The sequence below is a fragment of the Pantherophis guttatus genome, chromosome 8, assembly GCF_059756535.1.
Source record: "Pantherophis guttatus breed Tessera chromosome 8, ASM5975653v1, whole genome shotgun sequence".
Lineage (NCBI taxonomy): Eukaryota > Metazoa > Chordata > Lepidosauria > Squamata > Colubridae > Pantherophis > Pantherophis guttatus.
Genome location: NC_142070.1, coordinates 21,600,853 through 21,616,029, shown reverse-complemented (window position 1 = coordinate 21,616,029; position 15,177 = coordinate 21,600,853). Strand labels below are relative to the sequence as shown.

At 38.8% G+C, this 15,177-nt stretch overlaps 1 protein-coding gene across 1 annotated transcript in view; it reads left to right on the top strand.

Annotated features, from left to right (window-relative positions):
- The first annotated feature begins 506 nt into the window (after window positions 1-506).
- Window positions 507-15,177, top strand: part of SLC39A8 (solute carrier family 39 member 8) — a 37,900-nt gene continuing 23,229 nt past the window's right edge. Inside the window, exons 1-2 of the mRNA XM_034442183.2 lie at window positions 507-593; window positions 7,473-8,046. Coding sequence (XP_034298074.1) covers window positions 7,756-8,046 — 291 coding nt within the window. The 5' untranslated portion in view covers window positions 507-593; window positions 7,473-7,755. The remainder of the gene's footprint in view (window positions 594-7,472; window positions 8,047-15,177) is intronic.

The window sequence follows — 15,177 nt, the reverse complement described above, 5'->3', positions numbered from 1 at the left end:
ACTTACTAGAAACAAGCAGGACCTACAAGGGAAACTTTCAGACTACTGACAGTTAGAATCGCGGCACACACAAGAGAGTTTCTCCAGTGCAGTCCTGCTGTGTGTCTTTTATCTATACCAGCCAAAACGAAACAAAATTATGAGGGGGAAGAGGAACTACAATCTGCTGGTGGATGTGAAGACCTTAATGGAAGCCAACGTCAGTGGAATGTAAGAAAATTATATTCTAACTGTTATGCTGAACTGCTTCTATAACTTTGCTTACACAGAAAACAAATCAGTTACTTCTCAAGGCAAGCTTCAAGGCATAATTGTATACTGCTTACTGTGCAAAACAAGGGTCTGTAGCAGCTGAGTTAGCAGCAGGAATTATTTTAGTGCCTCATTCAATTTGGCTGTGTTTTATGGAACAAAAAGAGGGCTAAAACCACAGCTGGGAGGAGCATATAGTGGCTGATCTTTGATCCTAGAAATTGCACGTGCCTCAAGTTATCTGGCAGCATATAGTTGCTGAACGACAACCTGTGTTCTTCTCAAGGAAGCAACAAGTGTTAATTCTGAGGGACTGCTGGAGTAACCAGAGCCAGGGCAAGGTGAGTAAGGAATAAGTGTTGTTCTCTCCTGCCCATTACGATGGGAAATAGAAGCAGAAAGTATTATGAAAGTGATGGAAAGACTAGACAACACAGATGTTTGTGAATGAATGGAGAGAGCTGAATGTAATTACTGTGTGGCAGAACAGAGAAAGCATTCTTACCGTCTTCCCATTGTAAATAATATTTGGCCCTGGAAAGTTCCTGTTTGCTATTCTTTTTCCTAGGAGATGGCTGAATGATTAGAGTCGATTGTGCGTGGATTTCCAAACCTACTTTAGCTGTTCATTAGAATAGAGTAGAGTAGAGTAGAGTAGAGTAGAGTAGAGTAGAGTAGAGTAGAGTAGAGTAGAGTAGAGTAGAGTAGAGTAGAGTAGAATTTGGGCCTGGTGGCTCAGCAGACTAAAACCATTGTGATTAACACCAGCTGTCTGCAATTACTGCAAGTTCAAATCTCACCAGGCTCAAGGTTGACTCAGCCTTCCATCCTCTCTAAGGTAGGTAAAATGAGGACCCAGTTTGTGGGGGCAATAAGCTGACTTTGTATAAATATACAAAAGTATGAAGGCTATTGCTTAGTGCATTGTAAGCCGCCCTGAGTCTCCGGAGAAGGGCGGCATATAAATCAAATTAAAAAAAAAATAGAATAGAATAGAATAGAATAGAATAGAATAGAATAGAATAGAATAGAATAGAATAGAATAGAATTCTTTATTGGCCAAGTGTGATTCGACACATAAGGAATTTGTCAGTGTACATAAAAAGAGAAGATACATTCTTCAAGAATCATAAGGTACAACACGTAATGATAGTCATAGGGTACAAATAAGCAATCAAATCATACTAGGAAACAATATCAATATAAATCATAAGGATACAAGCAACAAAGTTACAGTCATGCAGTCGTAAGTGGGAGGAGATGGGTGATAGGAACAATGAGAAGATTAATAGTAGTAGTAATGCAGACAGTGAATAGTTTGATAGTATTGAGGGAATTATTTGTTTAGCAGAGTGATAACATTTGGGAAAAAACTGTTCTTGTGTACTTGTTCTGGTGTGCAGTGCTCTATAGCGTTGTTTTGAGGGTAGGAATTGAAACAGTTTATGTCTAGGATGCGAGGGGTCTGTAAATATTTTCACAGCCCTCTTTTTGACTCGTGCAGTATACAGGTCCTCAATGGAAGGCAGGTTGGTAGTAATTGTTTTTTCTGCAGTTCCAATTATCCTCTGAAGTCTGTGTCTGTCTTGTTGGGTTGCAGAACCAAACCAGATAATTATAAATGTAAGATGTTGTACCATTATCTCCCCCAACCCACAGACACTCAGTGGTCACTAAACATCTTTTTCTTGGGCAAAATCAGAAGAGGTGCACAGATGTCTAAACTGATTAGGATCATGAGTTGAAGATGAAGTGAAGTGAGCAGTGGCTCTTGAAAGCTTATGCATTTCTATAATAAAATATGTTACTCTGGAAAGGTGCTTCCAGACTCCTCCTGATTTTTGAATACTGTTGGTTAACATCTATAATTTGTTATTTATTTAACATATGATGAGAACATGACAAAGTAAGCATATACACAGGCTATGTAATTATAAATAAAACTTCTGTGGGGGTATTTCTACGGAGGCATTTCTACAATACTTGGAGGCCAGAAACTGTACTAGGAAAAAAAGTCAGCCTTAATTAGATTGTCTTGAGAAGCAGCATTTTTAATTGTCTGTAATGTTTATTGGGTTGAAACAGAGCCTTTTGGGTAAAAGATCAAAAGACTCTAGGAGAGTTTTAGAATGCTGACATTCGATGTGTAGATTGTGCCCGTGTGTAGTTATTGCCAGGATCTCTCATGTGGATAAATAAAACATTATAGATATGTTGGGCAATTTTAAAGATCTGCTTTGGCATACCTGGAAGTTAAAAATAACTCCGTAAACTCACGCTCTAATAATATATATCATTTACTCAGGAAGTTGATAAAGGCAACTGCCCGATGATCCCACTGTTTTCCTGGCAGATTCTTTCATATTTCGTTTTCAGATATTGACATTTCAAAGCCAGAGCCAAACTCCAGCAAACTATTGTTTACCATCTGCAAAACCCAAGCTGTGCCCCATCCCCTCTGCAGCCCATGACTGCATTTCACTTTTTTTTTTCAAATAAGGTTAATGCTTAGCTACATATTGCTTTAGTTAGCAGTAACAACCATAATTAAAATGTCTCTAATTCCTTTTCCTTAAAAAAGACAAAGCGACCCGAAGAGATTTTTGCACTGGGTGCTGCTCTGGTTTTGTTTTCCCTTGAGTGACAAACTCAAATGCCTTTCTCATCTTTGAACAGACTAGAAAAGAATCTGGTAGTGATAGAACAAATGAAATCTTCATCCTAAGGATTATTGTGTTTACTTGTGTTTTCAATTCTTCTGTTGCATTTTCTAAACCGCAGCAATCCCAAGTGACTCCTGGCAGTTCATATCAATAAAATCAGACAGGTAAAACAGATAAAGGATGAAAACAAAGATCAGTTATTAAAAAAGCAATACAATAAGAGCCTTGGTGGCGCAGCAGACTAAAGTGCTGTTAAATAGCACCAGCTGCCTGCAATTACTGCAAGTTCGAATCTCACCAGGCTCAAGATTGACTCAGCCTTCCATCCTTTCGAGGTAGGTAAAATGAGGACCCAGATTGTGGGGGCAATAAGCTGACTTTGTATATAAAAAAAGAACACCGCTTAGGGGGGCCCGAAAGCCCTACTAAGCAGGTATATACAAAAGTATGAAGGCTATTGCTTAACGCATTGTAAGCCGCCCTGAGTCTTTGGAGAAGGGCGACATATAAATCGAACCAATAAATAAATAAGAATAAGGGTGATCAACATCACCATTATTAATAAGGGACTGATGATGTAATGGCTACCAACCCTATTGGTAATATACAATATGTATTTCAAACAAGCAAGCAAAGACAAAAATGAAACAATGCTTTTATTTAAATCTGAATTTATGAAAAGCTGTAATCATTCCCTGACAAAAAAGGGTATTTTAGATCTGAAAAAAGTGCAAAAATCAATCATTAGAATTATCAGGGATTGAAGCATTTTTCTATGAGAAAAAAAGATGAAAATACTCTGGGCTTTCAAAATGCAAACTATAAAGTAATGTAGGCATAAGAAGCTGGGGAAGTTTTGTATAATCACGGATGATGAGACAGAAGATAGAAACATTTCTTCTTTGTAAATTTGAAATTAAGATTCTATACACTTCCCTCCCCCACCCTGAACAATTTTTTTATAATGACAACACTTTACATTGGCAAGCACGTTGAAAGCTTCTGGAGGATAAAGCAGCAAAGTGGAGATGCAGGAAACTCTCAGATCTATAGTATATGTTTATGTATTCATTAGAATACAGAGAAGAGAGAGTGGCTGGGAATTTAGAATCCAAGACCAATGATATTCCATTTTTATGGATGGGATCATGCTATCCTGGACAGAAATGTCATTAAATTCAGGGTGCCCTTGGACTCACACCTTCTGCTTGATGAGTAGGCTACTTCTTTGACTAGGTGGGAGTTTGCACAATTCCATCTTGTGCACTAGTCATAACTACTACTAAATCAGGAGTTACTGTTTGTAGTATCTCATGCTCATCTTAAACCTTTCCAGTGGACAATTATAATTTGTTCTGTGCAGGACTGCCCTAGAAGATCACCCAAAAGCTACACCTCATCCAGAATTCTGTGACTGAAGTAATTAAACCATTCAGGGTCGTCTTATTGGGAAGATGGGCAGCATATAAATTTAATAAAGTAAATAAAGGGTATTTGCTTATGTAGTACTGCAAGAGATATGATTTCCATTTGGCTTCCAACTGTTTGAAACCTGAGGCATCTGGGATCTTGTCCCATTGTTTTCTCGCCTTCTAACAAGCTAGGGAGCGTACCCTTCAAGCAACATCCTTGATGGTTTGCTGTCATTGGGGACCATGAGAGTGTGCCTTTTCTGTTACCGCCTCTCTCCTTTGAAACAGTAGGCCATCCAAGATTAGGCCAACATGTGAAAGTCTACAGAGATTCTCAGTCATCCAGGTCCTGGTTTTCCAGGAAAAACAAAGACCAGATGCCTTTTGAAAAAGCACCTTTGCAACAACCAGTAGTGTGAGCATTCAAGAAACCAACCAGGATTCTGGTCAACCAGGATTCAGAAGGCCTGCAGCAATAAGTAACTATTGCTGCTAAAATTATTTCCTTGAGACTGTCATGACTAAGAACCATTGTTATGGGGTGATTTTCTTTCCTCTCTCTCTCTCTCTCTTTTCTTTCTTTCTTTCTTTTTTCTTTCTCTTTTTTCTTTTAATTATTTCTTTTGCAGAAGAAATATATTTGTAAGATTCTCTTGAGAACTGACAGATTCTCTTGAGAACTGACAGGTCTCAGTAACAATTTAATAAACAATTAAAAATTATTAATAATCCACATAACCTTCAAAGATATACTGTACTGTGTGAGTTATCTGTCCATATATTTTGAATGTGTGAAAGAAGCTACAGTAAGTCCTTACTGTTTAAAAACAAGAAGGTAGTTTACTCAGGAGCTTTTAGACACAGTAGCTAATTGGAACTCTGAGAAGTTCTGTGTTTGAGGGATGGGTATCTCTACATACCAAATGATAAAAGAAAGAAGAGAAAAATATTGTTACTGATATGTTTGTTTCTGAGCTTCCTGGAGGCATCAACAATGGAAAAAGATGCTAGGCTAGGTTGATATTGTTAATATTGTTCTATTCTTCTGTTCAAGCTCTACTTATCTAAAACTCTTTCCTAGCAACCTAAAGCTTGGATGCACTTGATATATAAAGTAAGATTGATCCAATCATGCTCAAGTATGGCTTCTCTTAATCCAAAATGAAGTTTGGGGAGAGGAAAATTCTGTACAATAACTTCAGTATACATTCTCAAAATAAATTGTGCTACGACATAATTCATTTAGTTTTGGCTTACCACGATATCTTAATCCACTCAAAATTTGAATGGATTTGTGTAGATGGACCCAATATTTTTATGGTTTATTGGATTGTGGCCAAGAATTTTGATATTTGATTTTGAACCATGTTAAACCTACTGTAGTACTTGAATTACAGTTTTGAGTATTTCTTACCACATAATGAAGCTGCTTTTCAGGCATTGTGATCAGAGAAGACTGCCACAATAAGGGATTTGGGCATGGATATCAGCAGAAGAGAAGGGGGCAAGGAGAAGCAGTGATATGTTTGTCTTTGCACAAATTATGTAATTATAACCACTTTTTGTGCAACATTCTTTTGATGGACATAATGCTATTGTGGACCGATCTGATCAGATTCTAATGATCTCTTTAGACCTATAGCCAAATGTTGCTCACCCTTGATGTAGCATTAGATGTGAACCAGATTATTACGACTTTCACAGAAACAAATAAACAAAACCATGGATTATTGTGATACGTGAACCAAGCAAAGTTTATTTAGCTGGGTCATCTTTGGTTTAAAGAGAGAAAATCTGAGCTGCTTATAACTAGAAAAACATTCCCTTTCTAGTGAAAAACAGAAGAGCGTTGTTATCAAACAGAAGGTGATCTTAGTCCAGCTCAATAGGAAATAGAATTGCTCAATAATAGTCTTATTCTTTATATGCCAGATTTCATTTTCAGTTTCTGGGATGGTTAAGAAAGAGATACAGTATGTCTGAAGTTCAAATAGGTGTGCCAATCAATATAGAATAAATGGAATTATGGCCTGATTTGGGAATTAATTTTTTCTTTATTACTGGCAGTGCTGAATTTCAAATTAATAATAATACTGATCACTACCAGCACAACAACAGAGTTAATGGATTTATATTTACACTTGTAATAGAACTACATTTACAGGGAAGTAAGCAGTGGGGGTACCCCAAAGTTTTGTTTTAAGCCCAGTATTCTTCAACATCTTCATAAACAATTTAGATGAGGGAATAGAAGGGGAACTCATTAAACTGGCAGGAATAGCCAATACTCCAGAAGACAGGCTTAAGATCCAGATGGATCTCAACAGACTTGAATGCTGGGCCTTACGTAACAAAATGAAATTCAATGTAGAAGGGAAGATTTTGCACTTAAGCAAGAAAAAACCAAATGTACAAGTACAGATTGGGTGAAACCTGGCTCAATAGCAGTAACTATTGCTACTAAGAGCCTTAGTGGCGCAGCAGACTAAAGTGCTGTTAAATAGCACCAGCTGCCTGCAATTACTGCAAATTCGAATCTCACCAGGCTCAAGGTTGACTCAGCCTTCCATCCTTTCGAGGTAGGTAAAATGAGGACCCGGATTGTGGGGCCAAAAGCTGACTTTGTATAAAAAAGAACACCGCTTAGCGGGCCCCGAAAGCCCTACCAAGCAGGTATATACAGAAGTATGAAGGCTATTGCTTAACGCATTGTAAGCCGCCCTGAGTCTTCGGAGAAGGGCGGCATATAAATCGAACCAATAAAATAAATAAATAAACAAGAAATAAAATAACTGAGAGAGGGAACTTGGGAATCCTAGTGGACAATCACTTAAATATGAGCCAGCCGCGTACGGCAGCAGCCCAAAAAGCCAATGCAATCTTTGGTTGCATTAACAGAGGGATAGAATAAAAATAATAATAATAAATATATTAGAACAATGCAGTCCTGCATAACCTCCTGACAACATTGCCCTCCTGGTTGGGCAAACAATTCAGAGATCATGGCAGCTGTAGTCCAACGTGCCCTTTATGGGCAACCAGATAGATACAGATTAACAGAGTTGGAAGGGGCCTTGTAGGATTGGGGTTAAGATGGCTTTCTGACACTTTCTCTGCCCTTGGTCTTTTCCCTCTCCTGTTACAGGAAGAGCTGCGTGGGCTTGTCATCCTCGGGACTGAAGTGAAGGGATTTTGGGCTGAGCCAGCTTCTCCTACCTACACCCTTCCGGGATAGGATTTGGGGAACGTCCGGGGAAGGGCCCTTGTCCCTGCCCAAGAGGGAGGGAAGGAAACGGCCTCCACCTGCAGCGGTGCCGACGTCTGAGTGCCCGAGGAAGGCTCACTCCCGCCCCAAAGGCACGGCGCACTTCTTCGGCTGGTTGGTTTCACCGCTCCGTTCCTTCGCCTTCCCTTCGCGCTTGCCGGCGATGTCTCCCCTCGTGGCTCGGACGCTCCTGGCCGCCGTCTCGGCTCTGGTCCTTGGCGTCTTCATTTCGACCGGCGCCCAAGAAGCAGCATCAACAGCAGCAGCAGCGGCCACGGCGACGGCGTCCCCGTCGGTCGGAGGGCACTTCGCTCAGGATCTCTTCGCCGTCTTCGGAAGGAACCGGAGCCTCTCGAGCGAGCAGATGGGCCGGATGCTGCAGATGTTGGGCGCCCGGCAGAAACAGAGCGAGTTCTTGGCCCCGGGATCGCTGGAGCATCTGCGCTTCAACCAGGTAGGGAGACATTCCCGCCCTTTGCCCTGCATCCCTAGCGCTCGAAACTCCACCCAAGCCTTCTCGGTTTCTGCTTCCAAGTTTAGGGAAGAGGCCCGAAGTCTCGATTTGGTTTTCCTTAGGAATTTCTTCCCCCCCCCTTTTTTTTCCTTTTGAAGAATTTTAGTCAAAGGCTGAAAAGGTCAAAGGCTACAGATAAGGTGGAAAATAGACTTTTCATAGCTCTCTCCATTTTTATTTTTATTTATTTTATTTTATTTTTGGATTTATATGCCGCCCTACTCCCGAAGGACTCAGGGCGGTGAACAGCCAAAAAGATAAAAACACACAAACTACAAAATTTAAAAGATGATATAAAAACCCATTAAATAATTTGGCCCAAAACAAATTAAAACACCCCTAATATTTTAAAACAAATTTAAAATTTACAATTAAAAGGGAAGTTAGGCCAGGCCAGCCTGTTGAAATAAAAAGGTCTTGAGGGCACGGTGGAAGGTGCGTAATCCTCCGTATCTCGGGGGGGGGGGGAGGGGAGGGGAGGGGGGAAGCTCATTCCAGATGGCAGGTGCCCCCACAGAGTTACAGTATTTACAGTATTTTTATTCTTTCTTCCCCTGACCTACTCCACTCTGTGATTGGGAGGATGAACTGGCAAAGTTTAAGAAATGGGATCCACTGATCACACCGGCTCGTTTTATTGCAGCTCTAACTTTAGTGGTCATGACAATGGCAGAATGTTCTACCATACAAGCAGAAGGACTTTTGATGGTGGAAATCTTAGTAGCAATCATAGCAAGTATGTGTTGTTGGGGAACGCTGGTTTGTGAGCAGTTAACATCCCATATTGTTAACAACAATAAGCATACTGGTCTTTGGGTGTTAAGTGAATTTTGTTGTATGGGTATACTGTGTATACACGTACAGTGACAATAAAGTTATTATTATATTGTTATACGTTTACAATATTATACGTTGTTATATATATAATATTGTTAGGGGCGCGGTGACTCAGTGGTTAAGACGCTGAGCTTGTCGATCGAAAGGTCGGCAGTTCAGCGGTTCAAAGCCGTATAATGTGTGGTGAGCTCCTGTTATTTGTCCCAGCTTCTGCCAACCTAGCAGTTCGAAAGCATGTAAAAAATGCAAGTAGAAAAATAGGGACCACCTTTGGTGGGAAGGTAACAGCGTTCTGTGCGCTTTTGGCGTTTAGTCATGCTGGCCACATGACCATGGAGACGTCTTCTGACAGCGCTGGCTCTTCAACTTTGAAACGGAGATGAGGACCGCCCCCTAGAGTCGGGAACGACTAGCACATATGTGCGAGGGGAACCTGTACCTTTTATATAATATTGTTAACCCATCTAAGTTAACAAAAACAAGCCATATAGCCAGTCTCGTTATATATCCTGGGTATTTTTTTGCCCAGGATGTCTTGGCTCCTAAGGAGGCTTACCTCATGGAACATTTAGTATTCTCAATTCAAATAAACTGCAAGCTCAATTATGGGTAGTGCGTTTACTTTCAGGCTGAGTTCTGTTATGTTTGGTGCATCTTAAATTGGCTGACTACTAAATTGGCTGACTTTATTCTGGGTTAAAGATACTTAACTGGCTTGGTTTGGAATTATGTCTGAACATAGTTGTGCCCTGTATTGGACTGCAACTATGAGAATTTTCTCAGCCAGTGGTGCAAATCACCGAAACTGGAGAATGTTAGATTTAGGAAAACCAATTTATATCTTCAGTATTAAATATTGTATACACAATAACTGAACATGCTTTAGTATAGGCAACTTCTAATGCTATCTGTTAGAATATAGTGTGCAGCTAATCTGTCCTTCTTTTCCTGGATTTTGTGAAAATATTGAGTCACTAAGTGGAAGAAAAAAGTAAAGCTTTTTAAATGAAGCAATTTTTCAGAATAAAAGTAAAGTTTAGAGCCAGTGCAAACAGCCACATGTATCCATGGAGAGAAATCTGGTTTTGGACAGTGGTGACATTCCCTTTCTTCAATAAATAAGATATGAAAAGATATCACACAAAAATTGTAGCTCATTAGGGAGTTAGCATTATTATGGTATGGAATACATATGAAGATAGAACTATGGTTTAGTGCCATAGGCCATGCTTTACACATACACAGAAGATCTAATATCTTAGAGTCTTACTCAAATGATCGACGAAGTGAGACTAAAACTAATAATGTTACCTAGTGTGAGTAATGAGACATTTCAAAGAAAACAACCAAACTCAGAGAGAGCACCAAGCCCTTCTCATTTCAACTCTGAGCTACAAATACTCTCCTTTATTGATTGGGAATGTATGTTGTAGAAAAGTTTCACACACTTAGAAAGTTTGAGTGTACCTACCAGATGAAATAAATCCAATTATGTGCTCATTATAATTACATCAGTTTAGGCTTTAGTTTGAATATTGTTATATAACTATAATTATATAATAATTATATATTATTATAAATAATAATTTCATCAGAATAGGCTTGAGTCTTACTGTTTTTTTCCTTTAAATAATATGGAAAGATTGACTGTCATCTCTTTGCAATTCTCTATGTTTGTGCTCCACACTGAATTGTGTGTTTCTCTACCTCTACATTTAGAATCTTCTCATTTTGGGGCCCTCTAGGCACAACACATACATATCACTCATATCTCCCTCACCAAATTTTGCTCTCCCTCGTTAATCTGCAATGTGGACGATGGGAGTTGTAGTCCCAAAATTCTGGAAGAAATTAAATGTATATATCTGGCCATTATTTACATATTAGGCAGAGGTAGGTTTCATCAGGTTCTGACCAGTTCTGGAGAACCGGTAGCGGAAATTTTGAGTAGTTCGGAGAACCGGTAGTAAAAATTCTGACTGGCTCCACCCCCATCTATTCTCTGCCTCCTGAGTCCCAGCTGATTGGGAGGAAATGGGGATTTTGCAGTAACCTTCCCCTGGAGTGGGGAGGGAATGGAGATTTTACAGTATCCTTCCCCTGGAGTGGGGTGGGAATGGAGATTTTATAGTATCCTTCCCCTGCCATGACCACCAAGCCACGCCCACCAAGCCATGCCACGCCCACCAAGCCACTCCCACAGAACCGGTAGTAAAAAAATTTGAAACCCACCACTGGTATTAGGCCATGCTCTAGCTCTCAAGCTAGTAGTATTGTCCTTATGCATTGAGGTATCACAGCATTTTGTATACAGCATAACCCCCTCCCTCCCAAAAGAAATGTTAACAAGCAAGAAAAGTAGGGAGGAGAAGAAAGTCAGAGAATACCTGTTGTGAAATGTTTCTGTGTAGAAATAATTAAGGGCCACATTCACTTTGGAAGTAAACGCCAGGCATGCAATAATCCAGCCAAACTGCTATTGGTCGAGGAGGAACATTCAGAAATTAAACAACAGCAGCAGCAGCAGCAGCAATTACTTTATACAAGATAGTTTTCATCACATGCGGCAGAAAGCTATTTCAGCTTTTTAATCTGTCTCTTTGTGATAGGCTCAATCTAAGCTTAACCTGGTAGTATAATGAATAGGTGAGCTGTATTGGTAAAATGCATTGTATTGCAAAGAAGAAAATGTTAGACTTTTTTTCATGTGGTACTTCTATCGACTGTTTTTTTTTAAGTAGACCATCCAAAAGTTATACGTACAACTTGCAATCTGGGTTTCTATAATTATGTTATAAATGCTATTTATCCATGTTGTTCTCTTCAGTGTTTCCTTCAATATAAATACCAGTGCAACTCACAACAATAAAAAGAAAACAGAATACTTATCACAACAGAAATAATGCAAACAATGAAAGGCTAAAACGGCAGCGGTTTATTGCTTCATATATAAAATATAAACTCTAGCAAATTCCATAAATTCATAAATCTGTCTTATCTGATCTGTCCCTACATCAAATAGTGCTTTAAAGATAATATTTATTGTAGTCAAGGACATAGTAATAGATGCTTTGTCAGCATGGTTTTTAAATACTATTTGGGAAATTACAAGGTAATTGTTGGTGAATATATAAATTGAAACATACGTCAGTATTGGTGGTTGGTGAATATGTAAACTGGAACATACGTCAATATATAAGCCAGATGATTCAGGAAAATAGCTTATTTATACCTCCCTTTATATGAAGAAGTAAATATGACATTATTCTTGTTATTTTTGAATTATTTATATACCACTGTTTGATAGAGTATGGAATATGAACCAGTTTTATTTGTTTTAATTTTTTGTTTTTTTGTAGAATATCACATATCATAAGTATATTTAATGACAATAAAACTGTTATATAATTAAGTACAATGGGTCATTAGAATAGCGGTCATTGAAAGCCTATAGGTAGTCCTCAACTAATGACCATAATTGACGCTGAAATTAAGGTTGTAAATTGTGCCAGTCATAAGTAACCATGCCTGATTTTACAACCTTTTTTGTGGTGGTTGTTAAGCAAACACAGCACTTATAAAACAAACATGGAGGTTATAATGCAAATACCATGGTTATTAAGTGAAATTGTTCTCTGCAATAGGCATTTTGTTTGCCAGAAACTGGAAGGAAATGCCAGTTTCTGACAAAATCTTGTAAATTACAGTCACATAACAATTCTGGAATGTGCAGAGATGGATAGGTTAATCCTAAAAATTAAAGGAAAAAAAGATTCAGACTATTTCATAACATGAAACCATTCTATAAATGGTTAAATGACAGATATTGAAGTTAGAGGAGTGGAATTAGGTGAAATATGGTTTATAGGAGAAAGAAAAACAGATGAGTAAATATTTGTGACGGTTATATAATCAATACTATAATGGAAAATAATATATGTTATAATATGATTGATGTTATTGCATATTTGTTTATATATTACCGCATATTTGGTTTTGTATGTATTTTTCTTCAACCGGGTATTTTCCTATGTAAACCAAGTTTCTCAAATTGCAGCCATAGCTCAGTGAAATCACATCCACTATCCTAGGCTTCTTCAGACAGCAAGCATGTATTCTGCTGCCTATTGGGAGACTAATATAGATCTATTTCGGACTGATTTGTCCTCATCAATTAGCCACACCCTTGCTATATGTTCCCTTCCCGTAGAGGCTAAGTATTTGCTTTCTTCTCTTATCGTAGGTTTTGTATGTATTTTTCTTCAACCGGGTATTTTCCTATCTAAACCAAGTTTCTTAAATTGCAGCCATTTTCTTTCTATTTGAAGAAAAATTAGAAGGGATTCAGGAAGTGCAGGAGGAGAGGGGAAACTGCATGCTTAGAAGACATAAGAGTCAAGACAGAATTTATAGATATTGATCAGTAATTAAGTATAGACCAGGAAGAGTATTGTAGAGTTTTGACCTTGAGTCAATTTCATATGCAGAGCTAAATTGCATCTGAACAATTTCCTTGGAAAAACACTCTACTGTATTCCTATCACAAGTTATCTTTTTATTGTGATTACTGACTGCAGGTGACACTGTGGCCAAAGGTCAGGCAATTACCTTGTATAGTAACTAGATTGACAGGGCACAAACATTGAAATATATATTGCTTTGGCAGCTAGTCATGCCCCGACTACTAACTTTGGAGTAATGGCAGAAATAATTTATCCGTCATTCCAGGCTTAAACAAAGGAGGGGGGAACTTGTTTCCTTTTTTTTAAATATACCGTATTTTCCGGCATATAAGATGACTTTTTAACACATGAAAATCTTCTCAAAAGTCGGGGGTCATTTTATATGCCGGGTGTCGTCTTATAAGCCGGTATACGGCGTGCTGAAACTTACTTCCGAGCCGGACTGGAGAAGCTGTCCTTCTCCAGCTTCAGGGACAGGCGTCCTCAAGCTGAGCTACCATGCGCTGCATCCTGGTCAGCCGCTCCTGGAGCAGGCCCCTCTCCCTGCTTTCAGTGGTTTTCTCATACTGGCAGTATCACATTGCGTACCACCGCTCGGATCGTCTTGGAGACAGGGAGGGCTGGGCAGGCAGGGAGAGCTGACCCACCCAATCCAAGCAGGCTTGGTGTGCGTTGGAAGAGGGGTAGTCTTATATGGCGAGTATAGCCCAAACTCTATATTTTAACAGGAAAAGTAGGGGGTCGTCTTATACACCCAGTCGTCTTATACGCCGGAAAATATGGTACATAATTTTATTGAAAGTTTCAACAATAATAATAAGAATTAATACAAATTAAAATAGAACAATAAAGAAGAAAAAGGGAGAAATAAAAGAAAAAACTAAAAGCAGGGTGGATTTGATTTAAATCACAATTTAAATCACTAGTAAAAAGGCTTGATTTAAATCATCTCGATTTAAATCATAATTTTTAAAGAGCAACTGTCATCTCTGTCCTGCAGCAGCTCCTCCTCTGTCCTGCTGTTGACTCACTGACAGTCCCAATATTGCAGAATATACAGCCTCATGCTACATAACTAAGCTCCATTTCATGCTGAATAAACCAAATTATTAATGTATCTTAAATGGAAAACTATCTTTAGATAGATTTTTACTCCAAAAGCATTTTATTAAAATAAATTTGATAAAAATAAAAAAAAATCCGATTTAAATAAAAAAAATCAGAGTTTTTGATTAAAAAAAATCATTGATTTTTATCCACCCTGTCTAAAAGTGCAAAAAGAAAATAAGTAGAACAATATATATATATACATATATATATATACATACATACACCCTGTTTCCCCCAAAATAAGACATCCACTGATAATAAGCCCAATTGGCTCACTCATCATCACGAAATCTCCACAAATTTGTAAAGCCTACAAACTTGTAATTTGGCATACATGTTCCTCTTGGCTTCTAGGTGCTCGCTAAGAAAGGATTTTTCAAAATGACCATCAGATCATTTAGTATTTCTTACATTATTATTAACACGCTCTGATTCTAAGGGGTTAGATGTTCTACTCCCTCTCCTCACCTGAAAAAGAACTGCCACTTGGATGTGGGTGTGGGTGTGGCCAGCACATCCGGCCTGCGGGCTGGGAGTTTAGACATTCTACTCCCCCTCCCCACCTGAAAAACGCTCTGATGCTAAGGAGTTAGACTGAGGGAGAGAAGGGGATAAGATAGGAGATGCCTCTGTGGGGCAAGCCTGAGAGAGAGAAGGGAGA